Source organism: Mustela lutreola, chromosome 3, assembly GCF_030435805.1.
Source record: "Mustela lutreola isolate mMusLut2 chromosome 3, mMusLut2.pri, whole genome shotgun sequence".
Taxonomy (NCBI): domain Eukaryota; kingdom Metazoa; phylum Chordata; class Mammalia; order Carnivora; family Mustelidae; genus Mustela; species Mustela lutreola.
In genome coordinates, this window is record NC_081292.1 from 3,598,773 (window position 1) to 3,625,234 (window position 26,462).

Genomic DNA, 26,462 nt, shown 5'->3' on the forward strand with positions numbered 1-26,462 from the left:
CGCATGGGGCTCTCTGCTCGGCGGGGAGCCTGCTTCCCCCCCTGCACTTCTGCCTGCCTCTCCGCCTACTTGTGATCTCTGTCAAATAAATAAATAAAATCTAAAAAAAAAAAAAAAAAAAAAGAACACGGGCATAGGAGGGACGAGGGAGACAGCGGCCGCGCAGGCTGGGACAGCCGGCGGCCCCTCGCGCGTCACGCTGACTTCGTCCTGCGGGAGGTTTGAGGGACTTGCTGGGAATGTCCCGCTCGGCCCTTGGCTTCTCCACGCGTCTTTTATCGTACACGCGTGTGCTTCCTGGCGATGACCGAGTTTCCCCTCTGAGAGGGCCCGACGCCAGCCACTCCCCGCCAGGGCGTTTGGCCCTCCGCTCCTGATCTTCCTTCTGACCAGATGCAGCGGCAGTGGACAAGCAGCCCTTCGGCGAGCACCTGCGCGCCTGGTGCCAGAAGGACGCCTCCCGCTGTCACATGACTCCCCGAGGGGCGCTCGTTGCCGGCCCGTCTTGTGCTGCGGTCCGAGCAGCTAGTGTGGGACGGTCCCCGTGAGCCCCGCTCTGTCGGGCTCCACGGTGCGCCTCGCTCTCTCCTCGCCTACCGGGCAGGATGGGCCTAGCTCACACCAGAGCGTTAACGTGTCTGCGCTTTCTGCCTGCGACTGGTGTTTGGAGGGAAGCAGCCCTGCCAGGTGGCCTCAGTCACCCTGCAGTGCCACGCCCCTGCGGTCACCCAGTCCCGGGACGCCTTGCAGGCGGTGGGGGCCCCTCTTGCCCACGGCCCCGTGCTGTGCGTGCTGTTTCTGTGGCACCTCGCTCGGCCCGGGCTGCTGCGAGTGTCTGCGGGCAAAGGTGGCTGTTGCTGCTGGGGCTGATTTGGGTTGTGTGGCTATTTTGAGTTCCCGCAAGGAACACCTTTTGACCTAGAAATGCTGTGGGATGAAACGTGCTTCTGGAGCACACGCCCCGCGTGGCTGTGAGTGCACTGTCGCGCAGAGAGTGGCCTTCTGTGGCCGTTTTCCCTCGGACTCGGGTGGGTGCCACGAGCTCCCTTTGGCTCCCCTGACCCCCTTTCTCTTGCGCTTTTAGCTGAAGCCCACAGAGCTTCTCAGGGCTAATAAGGAGATGTGGCGGTTCTTTGCCAACTGGAAATGATTGCGTGTGACTCCTTGTGCCCCGCGCTGAGCCGACTAAGAAAGGGCCTGAAAGCAACGTGCTCTCTGTGAGGCCCGGGGTCCCTCGACTCCCCCTTTAGCCATGCTCTCCCAGCCCAGGAGAGCCAGGCCCGGGCAGGGCAGAGCGGGTGCCTCAGAAGGAGGGCTGTGAGTGGACCCGCTGGCCTGCAGCCTCGCATTTATGAAGTTTGGGGCCACCATGGTACCCCAGACGTCGGTCCCGGTGCTGTGACTCACCGTCATGGGTTAGCCGGACGCAGAAGGGCCGGCCTCGAATGATTTCCAAAATGCGGTCCAGTTGGATGGCTGATGGTTCCAAGTGCCCTCTGTGCTTTCTTCTCTGACTGTCCTGTGGCCCGCTGGGCAGCAGGGGACCCGGAGATGTGCCCTCCTGGGCAGCGGGGCACCCTCTGCCCGAATTCCCAGGGGCTGGTTCTTGTGCGGCTACAGTGAGAAGATGAACCGGACGAGGTGTCTTGGTCACAGTGAAGAGCTGGTGGGAACGGGGGCCGGTGTGGCAGCTGCCGCAGCTCCTCCAGTGGCGGCGCACGTGCCGGTGGCCTGGACCCGGCGGATGGCATGGACGGCTCTGTGTGCTCAACATCCGTCCTCACTCAGGGCGGGGCAAACCAGCACGGACAGGCATGGTGGTGGTGGAGAGTCAGGTGCTTTGATTTCGTCTGTCCTTGTTCCTTCGGCACCAGCCAGTGTCGGTGACCGTCCCCACTCGAGTCACGCGGCCACAGACACAAGTGCCGGCTTCTCCCTCTCCCAGTCCCCATGCTCAGCATTTTGGACTGGAGGGGACAGGGTGGGCTCCTCTCCTGAGAGGGTCACGGAGACGCCTGGCCTCTGCTTCCACGGACTGGTGACTGCTGTTTCTGTCCACTCGGGCCCCCGTCACAGAGCACCCTAGGCTGAGGGCTTCCGTACCAGGCTCTGGTTTCTCACAGTGCTGGGGGCTGCAGTTGGTGACTGGGGTGCCAGCCGATCCCCTTCCCGGGGAGGACCTTCCCTGGTTTGCTGACAGCTGCCTTCTGCCTGCGTGCACACGGGGCCTGCCCTCTGTGTATGTGTGCAGGGGTGCGGGGAGAGGGTGAGCTCTCTGCTGTTTCTCCTCACGTGGGCGCTGGTCCCATCCTAGGGCCTCCCCCAACATCACCCGACCCGAAGCCCCTCCCAGAAGCCTTGTCTCCGGGTACCGTCACGTCAGGGTGCAGAGCTTCGACACAGGCATTCTGGGGGACAGACGTCCAGATTGTGACTCCAGCTTCATGAAGATGTAGCTGACACACCACACAGCCTACAGTTGGAGAAGTTGTGGCCTACGTTTACCCCCAGGGGGCCGTCCCCATAGTCACAAGAATGAGCGCGTCCTCACGCCCAGAGGTTTCCCTGAGCCCCTCCCCTCCCCCGACCCCAGCCGCTGCCCAGGAGGATCCTGACCTGGTTTTTTCTAGCTGGTGCGTTGGCGCTTTCTCAAGTGTTCTTCCAGTGAGCCTGTAGAGCACACTCCTTCCTCGTCCGGCTCGTCTGACGCAGCCTAAGTATTGTGAGATCCGTCTGTAACGCTGGCCACACCAGCGTGTCTGTGTCTCCCTGATACGTGATGCGCGGTCTCGTTCAGCTTCGCCATCATGACGGGTGCGGAGTCCTGTCGGTGCCGGTGTCACTGAATCTCCCCGATGATCAGTATCTGCTCGCGGACGTGTTTGCCGTCTGTCACTTACCTTGGTGAAGCGTATGTTCTGGTTCTTTATTTTTGAAATTGTTGATTGCCTTTGTGTTGAGTTTTGTGATCTCCAGCGTATATCCATAAGAATCACGTGATCTGGTAAATGATTTGCGAGTGTTTAATTCCAGCACGCTGTATCCGCTCACGCGTGAAAGAGTAGTTTTTCCCTCTCATGAAGCAGAGCAGATCCGTTTGTTTGTTTATGAATCAGGTCTTTTGTGTCCTACCCAGGAAATCTTTGTTTATCTCAAGGCCACAAAGATTTTCTCTTATGTTTACTTCTAGAAGTTTTGTCATTTTCATTTTACACTTAGATCTGAGATCCCTTTTGAGTTTGTCATTGTAGGTAGTGCAGAGTGTGGATCATTTTGTTTTTCCCCGGAGCTAAGCAGCTGTCCCAGCACTCTCTGCTTCCTGTCCCCTCACTGCCTGCCGTCTGCAGCGTGGCATAGGGCCCCGGTGCCAGCCCAGTGGGTTCCGACCGCACTTACCAGCAGCAGGACCTTGGGAAATTGACTGTGGCCTCTTAACCTCCAATCTGCTCACCTGCAAAGTGTGGTTAGTGGCAGAGAGTCCTTGATAGAGTTGACGCGAAAACTTCCTACTCTTCCTGACGAGATAATTTCTGATACTTCAGACGATGTATTTGATGCACTTAGCATGGGGTCTGGTGCATGAGAAGGGCTTGGTTCAGGGTGACGCTGGTGTCTTCACTGCCACTGTCCCCCTATGCGATGAACACGCCTGCCTTACTGGCTACTTACCTATCTCAGGTGTCCCGGTTGGGCTTACAATAACTTGCTCTCAAATGCAGGCTCCCTTGAACATTCACAGCTGACTTTCTGTCTGTTTCATTTTCGTGGCACAGTGTCCCCTCTGGTCCACCTTCCTGGCTCACTCTCTGTTCATTGTTCCTGGGGGCACGCTCCGACCAGCCTAGCTGCTGGGCACCTGTAATGTCTCAGCATTTTGGACCCAGTCCAGTTCATTCTACCCTAGCCTTCCCAATTTGGTCACTTGTTTAACTGTGGGACTTGGCAAAGTCATTTAAACTCCCGAAGCCAATTATTCCTTGGAAATAAGAAGAATGCCTTCTGGGCCTGTGGCGAAGTTTGGACGGAATGCCACGTACAAAAGCCCGTTGCATACACTTACCGTTCATCCGTTTCTGGAAGTAACGCGAACTGGGGCGTGCAGAAAGAAGAAACACAGCAATAGGGGTGCCTGGGGGGCTCAGTCATTAAGCCTCTGCCTTTGGCTCAGGTCATGGTCCTAGGATCTTGGGATCGAGTCCTGTGTCGGGCTCCCTGCTCAGTGCAGCGCCTGCTTCTCCCTCTCCCACTCCCCATGCTTGTGTTCCCTCTCTCCCTATCTCTTTCTCTGTCAAATAAATAAATAAAATCTTAAAAAAAAAAAAAAAAAAAGAAGGAAGCAGCAGCAACCATTGTGAGAAAATTTAGTAAGAGATTAAGTTGTGGAGTAGAGGGAAAGCAAAATATATCCTCAGATTTTCAGGCTGGAGACCTGTTCCTTTCTTGCTTCTTACACCTCAGAAAGAAGGAAATCAGAAGAGAAAATGTGCCCTTTATTCGAATAGAGTTTCTGGGGAGCCTGATGAGCGAGTCCTCAAAATTTAAGAGGGCAGACCGTCTCCTTCCCTGATGGTGCCCAGCAGATGCAGTGACAGCAGTGTACGTCCTCCTCATCAGGGATGGGTCTGCGACCATGTGCCGAGCCCAGGACGAGGGTCTGTTTCCTGTGCATGGAGGAGAAGGAAAGGACCATCACTCAGCATTTGAAAAGTAGCGACTTGGGTCACCGACCATGAAGTGGAGGACCCCGCTGGCATGGGGCCAGGACACCCGCCCATGGTCACCGGCCTGAGAGGCTGGGCGAGTGACGTCCACAACACCCACACGGTCTGTGCAAACTGTCACCACTGAGCACGGACCAAGCTGCCTCTCTAGGCTCAGTCCATGTTGTGGTCACTCTGCAGGGGGGCCTGGCAGGTCCTTAAAGCCGGGGACTTGGCTGCACTTGCCCAGAAGAGTGGTAGTGTGGTGTCCGCGCAGAGAATGTAGTGTGGAGTGAGTGAGAGCCCGTGGCGGGGCTCCGTCTTGTTACACGGGTATGTTCTTGAACTTGAATTCTGCGGAGCGTAACTCCCTCCACTTCTGTAATCTGGCGTCCGCTGAGGATGGAGAAGTACGGACAGGATGCTCTCACATCGGGTAGGGTTCCGGGACGCAGGCAGCACCTGCTGGCAGCCACAGATGAGAGCACATTACTTCTCTTTACCTTACCTTCAAGGCACTGTTACTGCTGTTCTGCAGGTGAAGGCATTAGGATTCAGAGAGGTTAGGTCACTCACCTGGGCCCACACAGCAGGTGAGGCAGATGTGGAATTCATTACCTTGGTCTCTCAGGCCTCTTGGGGGAAATGCACGTTGCAACAGGTGCACACGGGAAACTGTGGGCTGAGACGTCACGTGTGTGTGAGTTGATCCCACAGCTTCCTACCTGTGGAGGAGAAACCAGGACGGGGCCCAGGATTGAGCAAATGGGTAAGTGTGGGTGGCAGAGTCTGAGTCTGAGATCTGGCCACCTGTGGTCCTCAGGAGAGACCCCCAGACACAGGTGCCAAGGTGTCCTACTGTGGCCAAGGTGCGGTAGGGGGGAGGCCCTCTTGGGGGCTTGGGACTCTGGCCCTGTTGTTCCCATGTGGCCTCTGTGGGCACTGGGGTCCTGCTTTGCCCTGGCATCCAAGGGTTTGTAACGAATTGGTCTACGTTTTTTTTTTTTTTTTTTAAAGATTTTATTTATTTATTTGACAGTCAGAGATCACAAGTAGGCAGAGAAGCAGGCAGAGAGAGAGAGGAAGAGAAGCAGACTCCCTGCTGAGCAGAGAGCCCCATGTAGGGCTCGATCCCAGGACCCTGGAATCATGACCTGAGCTGAAGGCAGAGGCTTTAACCCACTGAGCCACCCAGGCGCCCCTGCTCTACGTTTTATACTCACCCCACGGGTTAACAGAAGGTAGGAATCACCCCCTGCAGGAGACGCTAGCTCCCCCGTGTGTAGTCCCACTCACAGTACAGATGACTTAGTTGTAATGCAGCGTGTATTCACGATCCTGGGTCCCAGGTCTGAGATTTGGAAGGGAACTTGGCCATGGAGTTAACCTGTTTAGAACAAGAGTCAGGGTGGTACTGCCTGTGGCCTATCTTCAGGGACATTATCCCGTGGCCGGAGAAGGAGAAGTGGGTCCTCAGAGCTGTCCACAGATCGATGGGTAAAGGGCCGGAGTTCTTGAGGGAACAAAGAGGGCTCCGGGCTGAGGAGTCAGGGGAAGCTTCCAGAAGAGCCGGCTGTTGAGCTCTGCCTTGGCGTGCCAGGCGCGAGGGCGTCCTGGGACAGGCGCGGGGGCTCGAGGCCGGGTTGTGCTGCTCCTGACCGTCGGCCACGTCGAGCAGAGCTTGACCCTGTGCTCATGTTATACCGCTGCCTTGCACGCCTGGCCCATTCCAGAAGTCCCATCCGCCAGCCTTAGCCCATACTTGTGGCAGGGAAGGAGACATGGCCCAGCCACACCATGTTCCTCGAGGCTGTGGAGCCTGAGTGGGTCTGTCACCGTCCGGGGCCGGGGCCAAGCCTGACTCCGCCGGGCGAGGCGTGCACCCCTTCCACCTCCCAGGTGGTGGGCCAGCCCCCAGACGAGGGCTCTGGGGCTGCCTTGGGGGGCTGCCTGTCCCCTTTGGTTTTTGTGTCCTCACACCTGAGGCCAGTGCTGCCCAGCTCCAAACCATGGACTCCAGAGTCGTCGCGGACGTCGGCGTACCCGGCGGACGTCCCGGCCTCGTCTTCGGTCTGAGTCCTGCTGCTGCCGTGAGGGGCTCTGCCGTGCCCGACGGACTGTGAAGAGGGGAAGATGAAAGTGTGAATACCAGAGAGGAGCATTTTCTAGTTTGCCGTGCGGCACGGCAGCTCCGGGTGGCTTCTGCCCTTCAGCGTCAGCAGAGCTGCTTCCCCAGGCCGCCCTCATCTGCCCCAGCAGGATATGTCGCTGCCACGTCGCTAGGCTGAAACGGGCTTTGGCTCGCTTGGGGCATGTGGGTTCCCCTTCCTCGTCTGCCGCGCAGGGCTTGTCATCCTTAGTGACTCTCTGATCAGAAGTGCTGGCCAGAGTCTCCGTGTTACCCCAGCGGGCGGACAGAGGTTGGAGAGTTGCGCCCTGCACAGACTGGGCCACCCCACGCCGATGGACATGCGCAGGGCAGGGGCTGTTCATACACACCAGTGGGAGGCCTGGGCCGGAGCTCTGTGGCTGCAGGTGGAGGCTGGGCTCAGATTGTCGACCCTGTGTCCCCTGACCCCGTGGACTTCCCGACACTGACGGCTGGGTTTCAGTGGGCGGCTGCTTTTGCCACGCGTGCAAGAGGTGCGTGTGAGAGTCTAGATTGTTCCTTCTCCCTGGGACTCCGCCAGTAAGATGTCCTGTTGGAAAACTGCTGGTCCCTGTGTTGGCCTCATGGGGGAAGCGCCCCCATCTCCCGTTTCCTCCTCTGTGAAGTGGGGTGTTCTCCCCCGGCTCCGGATGCAGATGTGCTTGTGGAGGTTGGAGGGGAAGGGGTCCCAGGGCACAGGTGATGGTACCTGGCAGTATTGCCCTCACTTTCCTGGTGTTCAGCTCAAAAAGCCAAGCCCCACTGGGACCTCACGCTGCTTGTGGTCGAGGTGGGTTGGAGGCGCGTGTGCTCCCGTCCATGCCCTTGCCGGAGCAGCGGGGAGCTGGGAGCGTAAGCAGCCGCGGCCTTGGACTTGGTTCCTGTGCAGGACAGCAGGGCTGGGAGGGAGGAGGCTCTGGTGCCCGAGGGCTGATTCCAGCAGGGGCTTAGCCTGCCCGGCCTCAGTTTCTACACCGGTGAGATGGGGGTGCTTCAGGGTCAGGAAGAGTCTGTGACCTCGTGCACGTGTCTCTGTGTGGTGAACACTCATGGCGTCCCTGTTGTGATCTCCCCACGGTGATAACCCTGGGTGGTCTCCTTCCGCCCGCCTTCCTCTTCTGAGCCTCTCCTGGGGAAGTCGGGGCTTCCAAGACACCGCCACAGGGGTGACCGCCACAGTCACTACGATTACTTGAAAATGAAGTGTCTTTGTACAGATTTCTTTTTCCGTGGGGCCGGATGTGGACTGCCTCTTACTGTATTTGACAGGTCTGGAAGGATGGAAATTGTCTCTGAATATTAACCTTGTCACTATTACCTTTTTGTCCTTTTAACGTCTTAGCTGGAAAGGAGACTATAAATCGCTCTAGTCTGTTTCCCTAAAGGCCTGAGTCACGCTCTCTATCCTGAGTGCAAAACAGAGTTCAGAGCTTTGATCAGTCATCGACCCCCTTGTTACCCCGCGCGGTCCTGAGCCGACTGTCCACCTGACCTGCGGGGCTGAGGGTTGCCACAGAGAACTGCTGAGGGAGCATTCGCTGCCTTGCTTTTGCTCACCTGCTGTACCAACGACGGGCTGGATGTGCTTGGCCAACACCTGTCCCGTCCGTCCGTGCGGCTGAGTGTTTCGGCACCGGCACCCGATGCAACAGGAAGGGTTAGACACGCGGTGGTGTCTGGTCGCAGGAACTGTCGGTCACTCCTGCGGCCTTCTGTGCTGCTCCCAGGCCCAGGTGCCCTCCCTTCCCTGCGAGGTGCTGTCCCCTCCCGTTTGGCGGCATGTCATATGAGATTGCCACGTGTGGGGTGGAGAGCTGTGGGCGGGAAGTGACGCTGGAAAGTCAGGTGCCTCCCGGGGTCAACCTGTTCTCAAACCTCCTCAGTGAACCCCACGAGGCCTCGCTGGGGCGCCTTCCACCCACACCTGTGAGTGAGGCGGTGGCTTCGTGTCCCAAGGTGCCAGGACACACGTGGAAGCATGGTCCTAGCAGAGGCACAGGGTTATCCTCCCGAGAGCCTAGGAACCCTGCGGGAGGGGCTGCCTGAGCATGGACGCAGCTGAGCTGTGGGTCTGTCCTTTTTGGCAAATCAGCGGCCAGCACCGTGGTTCAGAACGGCTATGTTGTAAGGTGACTTAAAGGTGTCTGTCGTAACTAAAATTTACCAGACTTTGTTTTCTCTTGGTGGCTCTAGGTTTTAGGATCTTCACTTGTCGTTCGTGTCCTCCGTGCTACACGGTGCGCAGCCTCGGGGACGTTTGTGTCTAAAACATGACAGACACAGTCTTCGCCTGTGTGATTTCTGTTGGGGGAAAACCTCAAAAAGGCACCTAAAATCTAAAGCTGAGGATGTTGCTTATCCATTGTTGTATTTTTAAAGAGAATTGCTTTAAGTTTTGGACGAGCAGAATAAAGGATAATTGTCAGTTTCATCATGTCCTTGCTGGTCACGGATGTGCACAAAATACAGTCGTCCTCGGAGTGTGCAACGGGGTCTGTGCAGCCCCACCCCCGCACACTGTCTTCCTCAGGGGGTTTAAGCGCTTGCTGTTTACACTAGGATGGCAGGAGCACGGAAGACCGTATGTTCCTCCTCCCAGCGAGCCTCCGTTCCCAAGAGCCGTGCAACGTTCCAGCACAAGTGCCGGAGGAAAGCAGATGAGCCCCCCCAAACAGGTTGCATAAGGATTTGGGGACCCCCAAGGGGCGGGTCCTTGCTAGTTAACGAGAAGTGTGGTGTCTGTGCTGGGAGGAGGGCAGGGGCCTTGCACGTGTGGAGTTGTGAGCATGGCTGAGCCCAGGGTGTGGCCGCAGTGCACACGGCTGCTGGCAGGCACGTCCTGGCCGCCAGCTCCCTCAACTCAATGGCCTGGGGGGAGGCAGACGCCTGGCTGCTTCCACGCGCCACATGAGAAAACCGACTTCCAGGCGGGGCAGTCACTAGCCAGGCCAGGGTTCAAGCCTGGGCGCTGCCGGCTCTGGAAGCCACACGTCCATCAGATGGCCAAGAGCCCACGTCGTGCAGGACTGTGGTTCTGGGCAGAGCCGGCCTTGCCCGTCTCTCGGAAGGAGCTCGCCGCTGGCTGCGTGTCTTCCCCCACGCGACGTTGTCTAGACTCGGCATCCTTCAGGGTCGCGCGTGCCCGCCACTCAGAGCCGTGTCCCCCTGCTGGCACATCCCGTGGTGCTCTCACCGCCCACCCACCCGTACGCCCTGACGAGGATGAGCTACTGCTGGTTTATTCGCTCACTTCTGGGCTGTTTCCCCTCTTGGGCTGTTGCAGAGAGCCCAAGCCGCTGGGACCGTTCACGCGCGAGTCTGTGACAGACGCCTGTTTGCCACTCCTGGAAACAGCAGAGCGGCTAATGGGCTCATGGGGCAGGTCTGTTCCAGGAGCTGATTCCCCCCAGGAGCCTCGTACGTGCCCGGCTGCCCCGTGCGTCTGGTCTGGACACACACTTGCCGGGGACCGCGGGTGCCACCGGTTCCCCCGAGACGTCCCACGTGCCTGTCGTCCCTTCGTACACCTCGTGTCGCCCAGCGTCTGTTTCAGTCCCTCGCCCGTGCTGGTCGGGCTGTCCCTGGAGGCACCCGGTACGGAGGCGGGGCCCAAGTCCCCCGTGCGTGCGCGTGGAGTGAGGAGTCCTAAACGTTCAGGTTCTGGCGAGGCCCGGTTTATGGGTACGTCATGTCTGCTCAGTCTTCAAGTTCACTCAGTCTCCTCTGTCGTGTCTGTTCTACTGAACTCATTCTGCGAGGTTTCTCAAGAATTTTACTGTATTTTTAAGATAGAGAATTTCCTTTTGCCTCTTTTCAAAAAGATCTTCTGCTGCTTTACTGTCAATTTATTTTCCTTCCTTCCAAGTGCCGCCCTTCGCCCCGGGGAGCACAGTGATCGCAGCCTTTGACCGTCCCAGCATTCGGACGAGCTTGGGGCTCATGTCACTGGTTCCTCCGAGTGGGTTGCAGTCTCCTGGGTCTTCTAAAAATTTTTTTTGCCTGGTAGTTTTTAAAAATTGTATTGGGACACTGTGAATGTCATTTCTGTAGACTTTGAGTGTTACTCTTTATAAGGCTCTGGCTCTCTCCCCTCTTGGGTCCCCTCCACGTATACATGTGCTGACGCTTCGGGGTCCCCCTTTTCTGGTTTTCCATCAGAGTTGCAGTCCTGGGAAAGGGAGAGGGACCGTGGGAGGCCACCCCCCGTGTGGGAGGTTCGTTGCATGCAACTCTTCTCCACGCCCTCCTGCTTGCGTTCTCCCCCCAGAGCTCAGGGGCTATTTTGTATCTGTCTGGACTTTGCTTTTTCATCAGTGGGGGTGGCGGGGGGCCATGTCGGGTTCACCTGTGCTCAGGCTTGGAGGGTCAGGGTGGCTTCAGTCCCCGGGCTCTGCCCTCCGTGGCCAAGCAGCGCAAGGCTGCCCCCCTTCTGCTCACGAAGATCGCACAGGTTATCAAAGGCAGTTGACAGTGATTCACTCAGCAAACACCTGTTGAATGCGTCAGTGCCAGGTTTGTAGAGGATGAGGAAAACATCGTTCCCTTGCTCCGTGGAACTCGTGGTCCGGTGGATGGAGGGGTGTGTCGGGAGACTGCCATGTTAACACAGCGGCCACGAACCACCAGCTGGTGTTCCGTGCAGCAAGAACATGGTTCTCGTGGGGTGGGCATTGGGCACGGGGCAGAGCAGGTCCCCTAGGAAGGAGCCAAGGCCTAGCCCTGTGCCTCTGCCGAAGGTCCCCGGGACTGGTGTGTGTGTGTATGTACGTACACGTGTGCACGTGTGTGATTGTCACAACAGTTGAGGACTGAAGGTGCATAGGCCCCGGCAGTGGGGGTCTTGGACACCTTCCTGAGGAGCTCTTGCGTGTGCCACGGCTTCCCTTCTGCTCCATGGGGCTGGATTGTGTGCCGGGGCGGGTGCGGTGGGAACTGATGCCAGCTGCTCCCGTCTCCTGAGTGTACCCAGTGCTGGGCACACGGCTGGCAGCTTTTTCAAAGCTCACTGCTGTGCTCTGAGGTTGGCCTCATTATCCATATTTTTATAGCAAGAGAATGCTTCGGAAGGCCAAGTGATTTACCGAGGATGACACAGACTTTACGACAGGGCTGGGTCCCTGCCACCCTGAGAGTGCCGCTCGTCACCCTGCACGGAGCTCCGGGCTTGGGATTGGAGGACAGGCCGCACCCTGGCCGTGGCCCTGTCAGCAGGCCTGGCGCGCACCTTCCATGTGTGCGCGGGGAAATCTGTCTCCTGTTCCTGTGTGTTCTCCTCATCTAATTTAGGAAATAAGAGCTTTAACTTAGAATCAATGAAATGTATAATTATATGCGGTAGCATTTTGTTGTTGTTGTTAACTAATGGCAGTGGATTTAGTATGATTGAGGCATTTTGTTAACAAAATGGGGGCATTTCCTGGCTTTCATACCGATCAGCTCTGTGGGTGGAGAGTAATGTAATAAGACTTTAGGGCTGCTCTTCCTAGAGCCAACATTTTTTTTGGCTCCCACGTGTCAGGCACTGTGCCTTGCGCTGGACAGGTGAGGCCAGGTAGGTCTCTGCTCGTCGCACGGGGAGAAGTACACTCTTACTGTTGGTCTTTCCAACAGACGCTTTTCAGAGAAACTACTAGAAGCACAGAGAGTGAGAGGGTGACTCTGCCGGTGAGGGTGGACGGGCAAGCAGGGTGTGAGCGCAGGACGACGTGGGGCACCAGGATGGTGGCAGCGTGCCGTGATCCAGGAACAGGCAGTGGGACGCGCCGCGTAGCTCTGTGGCTCGCTCGGGCAGTGGGGAAGGCCTGCGCAGCCATCGCGCCGGCGCTAGGCAGCAGGTGGAGGCTGGTGCAAAGCCTTCCCGGTCTGACCGTGATTCGCCTTGGAGCTTTCCACTTCGCAGCCGTGCAGAAGGGACGCACGTGCCGCGCAACTCACTGGGATACGGAGCTTTTCCCGGCTCGTGATGTGCAGGATGGTGGCAGTGGCCGAGGTTCCCAGACCCCAGTGACCATGAGGGCCATCCTGGGCCCACCCGGCCCTCCGGACACTCTGTGAGCAGGACTCCACGTGCTCTGTGCAGCGGTCAGCACTTTGTTCTGATGAGCTTTGTGGGGGGGTTGCCCTCTGCAGGCTCGCGGGGGTGCGGCGAGCACACTGCGGCAGGCATGGCTCTGCTGTGTGGACGGTAGGTTGAGTGTGCGACGTGTTTTGACTTTAAGGTTGTTTGGAATTGGGATGGGTTTACTGGGACGGACCCCCTGTGTGTGTTGCTGCAGGCTTAGTGGCAGGTCCACTGGGAACTCTGTCAGAAGAGCTGCTCGCGGAGGTAGGACTCGTGAAGCCCCCACTTCTTATCTTCCCTCCCACCTGGGTTCAGGGCCAGCGTCTTTCTCAGCATCGCTGCCCCTGCCTCCCCGTGTGCTGGCCCCTCTGGCCTGTCTGACCCCCCCCCCCCCTCCATGCATCCTGCCCTGTGGCTCTGAGGTCGCCACCTCCTGCCTAGGCCCTTCTGGGGCTGTGTGCGGCTCCCAGGGCCACATTGTACGCCGGGTGTCATTCCGGGGCGTCCATGGAGCTGCCCGGCCCACCCGCAGCTCCCCGGGCACGCGCTCCTAGTCCGGGCTGGGCTCAGCCTCCTGACTCCAGCAGCATCCTGCTGACTTCTGCTCTCAGACCTGGCAGGGCTGGGCCCACACGAGGGCCACATACGTGTTAGGGGTTCCTGGTTTTAAAATCTCGTTTCTCCCTAACAGTTCTGGGCATTAGGGAATGCGTTCTAACTTTCATTTGCTAAGGAATCTCCTTCAACTCTGCATCTCTGCTCTGTGAGACGTTCTGCATTCCTGCTCTTTGTCGATGGCCGTGCAAATGCGACTTTGCACACTGATGGTAATCAGGCAGGTGATGGTTTGCCTGTCACTTTGGGGATTCCACGCCTTGGGAAGTTCACGTCTCCGGTGGCAGTTCTCATCTGGGCCCTGCACTAGTTCCGCACTGGCCTCGTCACCTGCGACTGCCCCCGCCTCCAGCCTTCCATCCGGCTCTTTCAGTAAGCATGGGGATGACTGCTGCTTCCCTTCTGCTGAGCCTCCTCGGTTCCCTTTGTCTAAAGGAAGCCCTGGAAGCTCTCAGAAACCACTGAGAGGGCACGGAGGTCCTCTGGGGTCCGCAGGTTCTTGTCTTGTGCATTGCCATTCCCCCGCCAGGCAAGCGGGAGCACCTGTAGATCCGGGCGGTGTGTGCACGTTGTGATCCGTCTCCTGGGCGCAAGGTCCAGGGCGCTGGGAGAGGGAGGCGGGGCTGGTGCAGCCCATGTGGAAGGAGGCTGAAGACCTGGACAGGGGTGTGGGGAGGAGGCAGGCCGCATGACCTGGCATCTCCCCAGACCCCGGGGCAAAGGGGAAGGAGGAAGGAGGAATGCAGCCGTGCGGGAGGCGGTGTGGTGTGCAGGGGGCCGGGAGGAGAGCCGGCTCGGGCAGAGCCGGTGTGTGGTTTGGGCACCGGCGGGAAGGTACAGCTACGATGACAATAGCAACGAAGGAGCTAGAACTTCTCAGAGGCTCCGTATTAAGCATGTGCTGTGCTTGTTAATCCACAGATGGCCTCTCTTTAGACCGGCGTGTGCTCCTTTACAGGTGACAAACCTGGGGTCAGTGTTCAGGACGCTCCTAGGCACAGTGCGAGCGTTCCTAGTAGAGGGAACACGGTCTTCTGGCAAGAGAACAGAGTCCTCAGGGGCAACTCATGCACTCCAGGGCTCTGCCCTGGGGACTGGTTGGCGTCTGCCAGGACACCTGTGGTCTTGTCTGGATCACTGTGATGTGAGGAGGAGATTTAGTCCCTCTCGGGGCTGCTGTGAACACAGAGCTGATGGCCCCCAGGCGGCATGTGCTTGGTGCGCTCCCTGGTGATGTCCTGACTGGATTGTGCTGGGCTTCGATTTTTAGAATCCGCGGTGTCTTTCTCTTCACTTAAAAATAATAAAGAAAGCGGGTGCCCAGGTGGCTTGGTTGGTTGAGTATCTGACTCTCGGTTTTGGCTCAGGTGGTAATCTTAGGGTCGTGGGATTGAGCCCCAGGCTAGGCCCGTGCTCAGTGAGGAATCTGCTGGAGATCATCTCCCTCTCTCCTCTCTCTCTCTCTGCCCTGCCCCCGTCTCTAAAATAAATAAATACATCTTTAAAAAGATAATACTAATAGTAAGGAAGGGTTTTTCTTTATTGTAATTGATCTCTGTGGCTTAAGGGGAAAACGATCTTCTTTGGGTTTGATCCAGATGTCAGGGCTCCTGCCATTTCTGCTTTGAGCCCCTCCCCTGTCAGGGTGGGCATCTCCTCAGGGCTGACTTTCCTTTTGCTCGGGTTGTACTTCGTTAGAAGACCCAAGAGGCCGGTCTCGTCAAGCAGACGCCCATGCGATACAGCACCTGAATTTAGAATCCCAGTGCTGTAACGATCAATTATCTCCTAGTGAAAGTTCAATTTAATTATATGTGGCTAGCACTCCTAAACTCGAGTCTCTGATTTGTATTTAAATGTCATCGTCATGACTTCGCTGGTGAGGTTATCTGCTGCTCAAAGACTGAATCACACGATATTTTAAAAACCACCACTTTTATATAGACTTCAGAAACCACAGCACCTTTCTCCAGTGCAAACTCTTGACGATAATGGTCACATTTGGTCATAAAATTAAACATGGGAAATTGGCATTCAGTCGTGGTATTAATTTTCTTGAACTCTGGCCCATCGAGGATGATTGGAAAGGAACCGCGGTGGGGACCGTCTGGCAGGGCTGCACACCAGGATGCCTCCTGGAGACTCACTCGTGCGTTTGAATGGAGAGCCTCTGCGGGTCCACGAGCGGCCCGAGGTGATTTCTGCGTCTGTGAGCACCTTGGACGCGGGGCTAACCCCCATGACAACAGCCGCTGCCTATAGTGGGCTGCTGGTGTCGTGGCACTGGGCTGGCCATTTTGTGTCTGCTGTCTTATTTGATCCACACATAACCTTCACAAGAGGGGTTTAGCTCATCTGAGGTGAGGAGCTTGGGCTGCCGAGTTCTGCATGCCGGGAGGGACCCGGTAACGGGTACCACTGTTCCGGGATGAGCTGTGCTGGGAGGGTCTGTGCGGCTGGGCCAGCCTTGGGAGGGGCTGACGTTTGGGTGCCGTTGCAGGAGATCTGAAGGAGGCTGTCCCGGCACATGCGTGTGTGGCCTGGGCTTTTCCCCTGATCCGGGATTCAAGCCTGGTCCCTGCGACTAATCCAGACGACCCCTGGCAAAGTGGCAGCATACTTACACACATGCTCAGACTTCTTAGAGGGACCACTGAGCCAGCGGGCGTTCCCCCTACTTTAGAGAACCAGGTTGGCTTTAAAGAAGGCCAGGGGTGTAGGGGAGACACTAAGACTACTAAGAACGCCCTTGAGAGGAGCTGGCGGCCTAGCCCTTGAGCTCGCCCCCCGTGCCAGCCAGTGGCTGTGATGAGAGCCAGGTTCTTCGACCCTCTGCCCATCTACTGGGGACCTGTTGCCTCCTGGCGTCCCTTGTGGATGTCCTCCCGCTCTGAGACCACGGTGGACGGGGAGACCAGAGACCAGATTCTGGGCCCAGGTCAGCCACTAACCACCGATCATTCCCTCTGTGCCCACCACCATGCCTTCACTCGATGGCAAATACAGGTCGTGCCGTTCTGGACAGCGCGGACGGATCTAGGTCTAGGGGGGGATCGTGCTAAATGAAGCAAGCCAGACAGAGAGGGACGAACACCACATGATTCCATTTACACACGGAACCTAGACACACACAGAAACGAACAAACGAGGAAACATACACTCACAGGCACGGAGAACAAACCAGTGGTTGCCAGAGGCGGCGGTGGGGGATGGCGGCGGTGGGGGACGGCGGCGGTGGGGGATGGGGATGATGGGGTGCCGACCTCCAGCTCCAGGAGAAGTCATCTCGGAGACGGGCAGCAGAGCGCAGAGAACACGGTAACGCTGTAGGCCCCTCACTGTGGGGAGCGCTCGGGGTGCGTATGGAACGGTTGAGTCACTGTTGAACCCCTGAAACTCAAGTGCCAGTTACACTCAGATTAAAAATAAAAAAGTAAAAAGGAGTAGAAACAAACAAGAACGGCAGAAGTGTCCTGGACACAAGGTCTCCTGTGAAGGGGGATTTCCGTGCCGGTCCCAGTCCCCGGAGGGCCGTCACTGCCCTGTGCCGAGTCCTACGGCCGCCTGGAGGGCACGTGTGCTCCCCGGGGGTCCTTGTCCCGCCTCATCTCTCCTCCCTTTATCATTTCTGAATGTTGTGTTTTCCTATTTTTCTGTGATTTGCCCACGGATCAGCCTTGGTTTTGAATTACTCTTGGGACACCTGTGGGGGGTTGCCCAGATGCCCTCCGACGTGTGTGGCCTCGCCCCAGGTACCAGAGGTCACATGGGTGTGAGCCCGAGCGAGGAGGGCCATGCTGGGAAGCTGTCCTCCACGTGCGTGTGGCCAGTCCCGCGGCTGCCGTGCCTCCTTACGGCTTGGTGTTCCCTTGTCGTTGGGAAGAAGGCTTGCCCACTGAGAATATGGACGTGACGTCGTCCGGGGTGTGAAGCCCACCCCTGCCACGGGCGGGTGGTGGCCCATGTGCCCAGATGAGAACTGCAGCCGCCCTTTGCAGAATTGCAGACCGCACTCCAGGCCGCGCGCCCGTTGGGGCGGAGCGGCGTGTGCCTCACGTTGGTGCTCCCATGCACACCCCCACAGTTGTTCCCGTCCCCAATGCGCTGCTGTCCCCAGTCCGGTGGCTTCCTGACAAAAGCAAACCCCGCAAGCCATGATGGCTGAAGCCTGTTGCGTGGCTGGACTCAGACCAGGGCAGCTCTCAGGCACCCAGGCGGAGGGTCCCTCTGCTGCTTCATGGAACGCAGCAGCTTTCAGCAGGCAGAGAGCTCATGCATCCAGACTCAGCTCCAGGAAAACAGGTTACCGGCCACACGTTGCCCTGGAAGGGAGGATGGAGGAGGGGTGGTGACGCCTAGGGGCTGTGCTCTGAGACCGTGTGGAGAGGTCAAGGCCAGCGGTGCTTCCGGTGGTTTGGGGAAGCAATCCTTGGCTTCGGACATGGCATTCTGGCTATGGGATTTTGAGCTGGGTGACCCTAGTGAGTTAGCTTCTTGGTCCCCCAGCATTCTCGTCTGTGGGAAAGGAGGGATACCGCCTTCGGGACACTCGCCGGCCTTGCCTGTCACAGGCGGTGGGGGTGGGGGCTCTGGTAGATTCAGGGGGTGCTGGTGTGTAGATGAGGCAGCAGGCTTCGCCGTCCCTGGCACTGTGTCCCATGCCATGCCAGCTCTGCACACGGCACGACCAAAAGCCGACTCCCTGTTCGGTGCTCTGCATGCCAGCCGGAGGAAGCTGTAAGCAGAGCGGTAGCGCTGAGTCTGGGCGATGGCTTCGATGCGGGCGGCCGGCCCCTGGCGTGGGGCAGCGGCTGATGAGGAAGGAGATCACGTTCCTCCCCCGGCTGCAATCACTTGGGCGGATGTCCGTGCACAGCGCTTAGCCCGGGGCTCGGCGCGGGGCAGGTGTCTGTGAATGTCCACCTCCTCCCGCCGTCTGTGTTACGGCACAGCCAGGTTATGCTTTCATCCAGGGTGGAGGGAGGCGGTGCGGTTTGGTGCTTCCTTCTCCAGAAATTGTTCAAAAAGCCGTCCGGAGAAGCCCCCACATCTAACCGCACAGGCGCAGCGTTGGGCATATGTCCCGCCCCTGAGGATGTGGGGTGCTGGCCGGGCGCTGCCCCTCTGTGTTCAGCAGCGAGAGCCTGGGATCCAGGATGTTGCCAAACACTTTTCAAAGGTGAAAGTTATTTTGGGTTACCCGGTGAATGGAAATTGGCCTTTTTTAGTGAAAGCTAGGAAATATCCTGACCTTTTGCTTGAAGAGAACACTCGTTTGCCTCGGTCTGCTTTCAAGGTGGGGGCCTGGGGAGAGCCCTTGCTGAGCGGGAAATTAGGGGTGCTCTTGCCGTACGGGTAGACACCTCACGGGGGAAGAAAAGTACATACGAAAGAGCTAATAAGCTTCTGGAAAAATGTCCGGTCTCTGGAGCGACTCAGACCTGCCAATTACAACATCAGCGAGGCAGCATTTTGCCTCTTCCTAGTGAAGAGCGAAACTCTGTCCTGGCCAGGATTGCAGGGGCGCGGCGTGCGGGGCACCATCTCGCTGCCCGTGTGCCTCAGGGGGAGCCTGTCTGAGAACGAGCTCAGTGCTCTCAGCCTTGACCTTTTCTGCCCTCTGGATTCAGTTTCTGCTTCGAGACGGGCTCCACACACAGCATAAATGCAGACCGGAAACTGAAGCATGAAGATGTTTAGGATTTTTTCAACAGTAATCTTTTAAAAATTGGGAGAGCTCTGAGTCTGAAAGCAGGGCGATCATTGGGTAAGCAATCATATGGCCGCATGAGGGGATGTCCAGCAGACTGGTTTGTGGTGATTTGGCAGTGTTCGTAGTGCGCTGAAAGTGAAATGGTACAGAGGCCACCGGGGGGCTCAGCCAGGGAAGCAACCGACAGTTGACTTCTGGCTCGAGTCATGATCTCTGTCCTAGGATCGGGCTCCTAATCAGGCTCCTCGCTCAGCGGAGCGTCTGCTGTCTCCCTCTCCCTCTGCCCCTGCCCTGCACTCTCTCTGTCTCTCTGTCTCTCTCTCAAATAAGTCTGGGAAAAAGCAGGTGTAATGTAGTCTATGTATATATTTATGTGCATGCATGTGAGTAAGACAAGATGTGTAATAAATTGTACACATAGAGTCATTCGAACTGCACTGATGTACAAATACATAGGAGAAAGACTAGCATGAAGGTATCACAGTTAGGGTGTAGGCTTGAGTCCTTCTTTCTTTTTTATGCTCTTTGCTATTTTCCCACCTTTTCTGGTAAGCCCGTCTACTTCCGCCGTCAGAAAGGAGGCCGTGTAGCTTTCAGACAGAGTTCTGGCTCCAAACGCCCCCGCATTCTCTGGGGCAGCTGAGCTCCGGATACCACCTGGCTGAAGGCCGTGTATTTACGGGCAGCTCAGTAGTTTGCTCCAAGCTGCCAGGTGGGGAGTGGAGGCAGGCTGCAGAGTGCCCGGGCCCGGAGCCGAACAAGGGCAAGGTACAAGGTCAGGCAGCCGCGAGGGGGAGGTGAGCACTGGCCCGGCGTGGCGGTGGTGGGAAGGCTTGGTTCCCGCCCTGTTTGTTTGGGGAGTAGCTGGTCACAGCGTGCAGGCGTTACCCAGGCCTGGAGACCATGGCATGGCCTTGCAGACCTCTGCCCTCAGGGACCTAAGTTCCAGTAGACCCCATACACCCTGAAGCCCACAGGTAAGTGTTTTTACAGCTCCTGATAAATGCCATGGCAGAGATTAATGGTGTCACGCAGGTGGGACGAGGGGGGTGCCCCGAACACCTTCCTCAAGCTCCAGCCTTGAGAACGGGGGTTCAGGAGGAGAGGGTCCCAGCCTGGGGAGCAGTGAGCACCAAGGCTGAGGCAGGAAGAGCCCAGTGTGTTCTAGAAACTGCCGGAAGTTAGAGAGGGCTGGACACACCAGCAGGTGGGGAGGCTTTGGAGAGGACAAGGTAGTGGAGCAGAAACCTGGCAAGGAGGTGTCACAACAGAGGGTCCTGGGTGCGGGGGCAGATGGGGACGGGCGGGGCACGGCTGGTGGGGGGCGACTGAGAGACAAGGGACCGCTGCTGAGGCGGCTCTTGGGGTCCCAAGCATTAAATGATTCCTGTCCCCTCTAAGTGCCCACACCGCATCCTGCCTGCCTCACCCTGGTCCAGAAATGATGTTTTCTCCGGGGCAGTGTGAGTCTCCTCTGAGGTTAGGGTCTCTGACCATGTCTCCAGGTCGAGGCTGTGCATTGAATCACCTCCGGGGCTGGTGCTGCCCGGGGAGTATGCCAGTCCCTTTCCTTGGAATGAACCCATCTGACCTACTGACAGTGATGAGTCCTACGGTCTCCGGCAGGCCTGTGCTGACGCTCCGACAGGCAGCCGCCGACCCTGCCCTGCTCACTCATTCTCTGCTGTTTCCCCTCTCTTAGAATGGCCATTCAAGTGGACAAGTTCAGCTTCGAGAGTTTCCCAGAATCCCCTGGTGAGAAGGGACAGCTTGCAAATCCGAAGCCCCTGGAGGAAGAGAGGCAGGAAGCCCGTGGCCTGGAGATCGACAGCAAGCTGGACGTCCACTGGAGAATCATATCCTTTTCATGGCAGCCACCTTGGCGCGTGGTGCCCCCTACTTGGGGCTTGTGCTCCCCAAGAATTACCCTGGGGGCCTCGCCGCCAGGTGCTCAGCACGCAGAGCTCAGAAAGGGCGTGCCAAGGAGACGCAGGCCGCGGCCGTCCTTCCTTAGCCCCTTCCCTGTCCCGGCTCCCACCGAGAAGGGGTGGATTCAGGGCAAGGGGAGGCCGCCTCCCTGAAATGTCGTGGGTCGTGTGTGTCTTTCCAGCATCGATTGTGTTAGCGACACGTTCTCATGCCGGCCTCCCAATGCTGGGCTTGGGAAGCGTCACGGAGTGACAGTTCGACACAGGACAGACGCAGTTGCTGGGCGGCTTGGGGGGTGTGGCACAGGTCCCGAGGCACGAGAGCAGCCCCGCGTGACCTGCCATCACGCCGGAGTCCCGGGTGCACTCACGTTTGCACTCGGCCGTCCTGCAGAACATCTGCTTTGGGGCAGTGTTCCTCGAGGCACCCGAGAGGCGGAGGGGGAGGGAGGAGGCCCCCACGAGCCTTCCTGGCCTCGCTGGGCATGGCTGTGCAGGCTGGGGGTTCGCTGCACCTCAGGGGCCGGGCCAAGCACCATGTCGAGTCTGTGAGGTTCAGGGGAGGAAGCGGTGGACACAGGGCACTCAGGAAGGCTTCACAGAAGGGGGGACATTGGAGGGGCTTCTGTAGGGTGGGCGATGTCCTAGAGGTCTGCGGTGTTAGAGGATGGTTTGCACAAATGTCCCCCAGGAAGAGGCCACTCTGATGTGCCTGCCTCAGTCTCCTTGTTCGTGCCTGGATCCTGTGCTCTGTAGTGTCAGGTCGTCCTAGACCATCTCCCGGGGTTCTGGAAAGGTCCTCAGTCTGCGGCTGGTGGTTTCCAGGAGTTGAGGCACGTTCCTTTGTGTACACTCCAGAAAATCTGGGGCTGGTGGACCTGCGTCCCGAAGTTGCTGGGACAAAATAAGCACTTGCCATGTCACATCGGAGGACTGGGGAACCAGACATTGAAAACCGAGTGCCTGGGGCCTCCATACCACAGCAGCCCACCACGGGGTTCAGGTGTTTGCCTTTGTCCAACGGGATGTGAAAAGGAGGGGTGACTGGAGCCTCCCTCCCCCACTCCCCCCCAACCAGTGCCTGCTGGTGGAATGACAGAGTGACAGAGCCCCAGAGGCAGTGGTGTTCGCCCCGCACACCAGCCCTGCTGTCTCCTATGTTCTTCCTGCCTCTGACTGGTGCTCTTGCTCCCCTGGGGAGAGGTGAGCTGAGCCCCCAGCCAGGAAGTGGTGGGGCCGCCTGCCCAGTGGTGTTGAGGGTATAGCCCTGTTCCCAGCCCTGCTGTCAGGGAGGGTCGGGGGACAGCAGGAGGCCATGGCTCTCCTGTCCTGATATCTGTGGTCACGACGCTGAAGCTCAGGGAGCTGGAGAGGTTCTGCAAACTCCGAGATGCTCGCTCCTGGGCCTCAGGGCCTTTGCTTCACGCCGGGAACTCAGTGCAGAGCCAGGAGGCCTGGCTGTGGGTGAATCCACCTCAGCCCCCTGGAGGCAGAGGCAGTGTGTTTGGCAGGCCCGGCAGGAAGGCATCGTCCTTTTGAGTCGTCTCACTGTGGGTCCAGATAAGAGCAGGAAGCCTCGAAATGGGGGGTTTGCGCCCCTGCCTCCCCGGTGCCAGGGCTACCACGGCACCTGCTAAAGATACGCCTGCCACTCTCTGGTGCCACCACTGGGTGGGCCCAGGTCGTTCACCACAGCGGAGGGCTCTGCCGCCCCGTCTCAGCGGTGACAACCGCCCGCCCAGGTCAGCCTTAGGATGTGGGGTGCAGGCACGTAACGGAAGCCCTCGGCCGGGATGTGCTCCCTCTGATGGGGTGATGCTGACCCTCAAAGTATTTGTGTTCTCTGAAAACAATGACCAGAACAAGCCAGAGGTGTTTTGGGGTTTCTCTTCTTTCAGCTCTGCCTCTTTCAGGAGGTCGACATCCCCGTTGTCTGTGTTGGCTTAATAACTCCTGCAGCAACTATGTACGTGTGCGGACACGTCGGTCTCCTGGATGTGGCAATTAGAAGTTTGGGGGCGCCTGGGTGGCTCAGTGGGTTAAGCCACTGCCTTCGGCTCAGGTCATGATCTCAGGGTCCTGGGATCGAGTCCCGCATCGGGCTCTCTGCTCAGCGGGGAGCCCACTTCCCTCTCTCTCTCTCTGCCTGCCTCTCCATCTACTTGTGATTTCTCTCTGTCAAATAAATAAATAAAATCTTTAAAAAAAAAAAAAGGAAAAAAAAAAGAAGTTTGGGGGGGCTGTCCCTCTAGGCGGATCTGATTAGAGAGGAAGAGTATTAAGGGTCTCTCTGTCTCTCCTCTGGCAGCGACATCTGGCGTGGGTGCATAGCAGACTTTTGCTATTGCAAACCTGGATCCAAGCAGATGGAAAGACCAAAGACTGAATTGGCTAATATTTCTATTATGCATTTTAGTAATATTTTCTCAATATTTAGACTTTATACAAAAATTGGAGCCTAATTTGACACTCATCTGCAGTAATAAAAACAGTCCGTCTGTAGCGTGAGAGGCTGCATAGACCCGTTGGTGGGAACTGTGGCTCTTACAGTAGATGCGGACACGCCTGTCTCCACTGTGTCTGCCGTGACCGGACGAGCAGCCCGGGCAGGCCAGCAACTCCAGCCCCACTGTTCACCCGGTGAGGAGCCGGATGCTCGTTTACGCTCATGTGCTGGGTCCTGGAGATGCCCTTAGTCCGAGGGAGGAGCAGACCCAGAAATGGGGACTTACAGCGCACCCCAGAAGGGCTGAGGCAGGAGCCTTCCTGAGTGAGGGCTGGCACGTCCCGGAGGCTGAGAGCAGCAGCGACCTATGTCATTCCCCGTGACTGGGAACACAGCTTGCAGACCAGAGGGGCAGTGGGAGCCAGGGGCCTCCCCTCCCCCACCCCTCCTTCCTTCCTCTCGCCTCCCACTTTCCCTCCTGCCAGCCTCAAAAATCTCTCCTGTGGAACTCCTTATCGCCAGTCTGAGCCTGCTCATTTTTAAAGGGACTTTTCCTCTTTGGCAAGAGGAACTGGCTGGTACATAGCGTCTGTGCGGTCTTCTGGGGGTGGGGGTCTGGGCCTGCACAGGCGTCATCAGGCCCAAGAGCCAGGCTCACGTGACCAACACTGATGCCGTCTGGGTGAACACATGCTTGCTTCCTGCTGCTTGGCACCGTCTCCTCGCCGCCTTCCCTGCCAGCTTCAATGGTTAGGCAGTCTTTGCTGAACTTGGGAAGCCTTGATAGAGCCGATTTTGTGGTCAGCAGGTAATAGCCGTCCACGTGTAAAGGCAGGAAGCACCCCATATTTGGCTTTAGGATGGGACCAAGGATCCTGCATGGTTGGGGCCTGAGCCCAGGACCGAAGGCCCAGCTCTGCTGCTTCCGGCGTCCCTGTGGGGAGGCTGTGGTCCGAGGGACACGTGTCCCTGTCTGTTCAGTCAAGGTGAGATTACCCCCTCAGGTTTGCTGTAGGATTAGGTCTCACCATCTCTTCTGTTCTTTTGAGCTCAACCAGGATAATCACGTTTTTCTGACCCCAAACTGGCAAAACTGACAGTACTCTGGTTTGAGAACTAAGTGCGTTTTGGAAGTGAACTGACTCACTGGAGGTAACAGCCAGGATCCCAAAACTCGTGTCCTTTTCCTACTACCTGCTTGAAGTAAGGTCCTGCGGCTCTCGTGTAAGCCCAGCACCCACCCCTGGAGGGTGTCTGCAAGGGGCGCCCCCTTTCCTGCCAGCAGAACCAGAGCTGCTCCCGTGATCTGGCCTTGGACGGGCTCATCCCGCACAGGAAGCAGTGGGCGAGGCCTCGGCTGCGCCCCTACTTCCACCTCTGATCAGACCTGCCGCCGGAGTTTGGGACTGTAGTTCTGAGAACACCTCAGCGTAGCTGGTTCTGGGGTGGTTGGAGATTGGCCAGATCTGTTTCCGCTTTCCATTTGTAACTGGGGAGAGGTGGGCCCACCAGGGTCTGACCAAGTCTTCCTCATCCTTGACGGTTGAGCTCACGCGTCCTGTTTCCCGGAGCCCACTCTGTTGTTGGCCTCTAGCGCTCTCATCTCGCCCGGCCAGAGCTGCTACTTCCCTCGTACTCCTACAACACTCAGTGCCTAGCTCTTTTTGTTACCATCTTTACCAAGTACAGGAAGGTTCATTTTGTTCCCAAGTTCCCTGCGTCCTCACCGGGCTGTGCCATTCCTGGGTCTGTGCGGTGTCCTGTTCCCTTAGCAGCTACTTCCCGCTGACCGGCGCTGTGCTGGGCTTGTGCTTGGCACCGGGGACTTCTGCAATGGGCAGCATGGGGTATGGGCCCTGCCCTGCTGGCGCGTGCTCCTTTCCTGGCCTCTGTGCTGCGTGTAGTTGCCAGCATGTAGGTATTAAAATCATTTGGTAAAATAAAAAAGTTTTAAAAAAATAAAGCCATTTGGTGAATGCATGGCTTGCGTCTCTTTGAAGGCGCAGATGGAAAGGTTCCCGGCTTAGCCGCACTATGCCGAGGGCTGTGGCGGGCGTGTGAAGGGAGTTGTAATGAGCACGATTAGTCTTACTGGAGCCGGGCTCTGCTTCCAGAGGGCAGCCGCGCACAGTCTGTGCTGGAAACAGACGAGGGGTGAGCGCGGGGCAAGCTCCGTGTCGTCTCCCGCTCTCGGTGTCCTTGTTTCTGTTGCAAATCCCCCTCCAAGAGCCTCTCGGGTTGGCAGGATACTTGCTGACATAGCAGAATCCATCACCGTGTAGGTTTCATGGCAAGAGCTGGACGCACACTTCAACTGATCCCCATAAAAGCCAGTGACCTGGACCATCTGGACAGTGTCTCTGCCAGGTGGTCTGATAAGCACATGTCTCCTGGGTTCTGTCTGGAGACCCTTTGGAACCATCTGGCTGCTTTGGGGGCCAGGTAGAGACTCAAGGAGCCCAGCTGTAGCCTGGGTTTTAGATGCCAGAGGACTGCCAGCCCAGAGCAGGACCTGGAATATCTTTGCAGCACGCAGAGGTCACTTACACGCAGGTAGCCGGCACATGGAGGGACACGGAGCAGGGCAGCTGCTCCGATTACAGGGCCATGCGTCTGGACGAGGCAGGGCAGCTGCTCTGAGCACAGGGCCATGCGTCTGGACCAGGCTGTGTGTTACCAAGCAGTGTCTGGCCTTGCCAACACCAGTCAACCTTGTGAATCTGGGAGGCTTCACAGGCTCTGACATTTGTGTTTGGATTTTGCTGGGGTTTCACAAGCATGTGCCTGCAAGACCGTCAGCCCAGTGTCCTCAGTTTGGTTGGTCCTGACCAGGACAGTAGGCCTGGGACA

At 57.7% G+C, this 26,462-nt stretch overlaps 1 protein-coding gene across 2 annotated transcripts in view; it reads left to right on the forward strand.

The window, feature by feature from the left end:
- The window catches only part of TRAPPC9 (trafficking protein particle complex subunit 9), a 483,860-nt gene that overhangs the window by 347,384 nt on the left and 110,014 nt on the right, over window positions 1–26,462 (forward strand). For both annotated transcript variants that reach the window (XM_059165548.1, XM_059165549.1), the window contains one exon: window positions 20,941–21,093. In XM_059165548.1, the coding sequence (XP_059021531.1) occupies window positions 20,941–21,093 (153 nt within the window). The remainder of the gene's footprint in view (window positions 1–20,940; window positions 21,094–26,462) is intronic.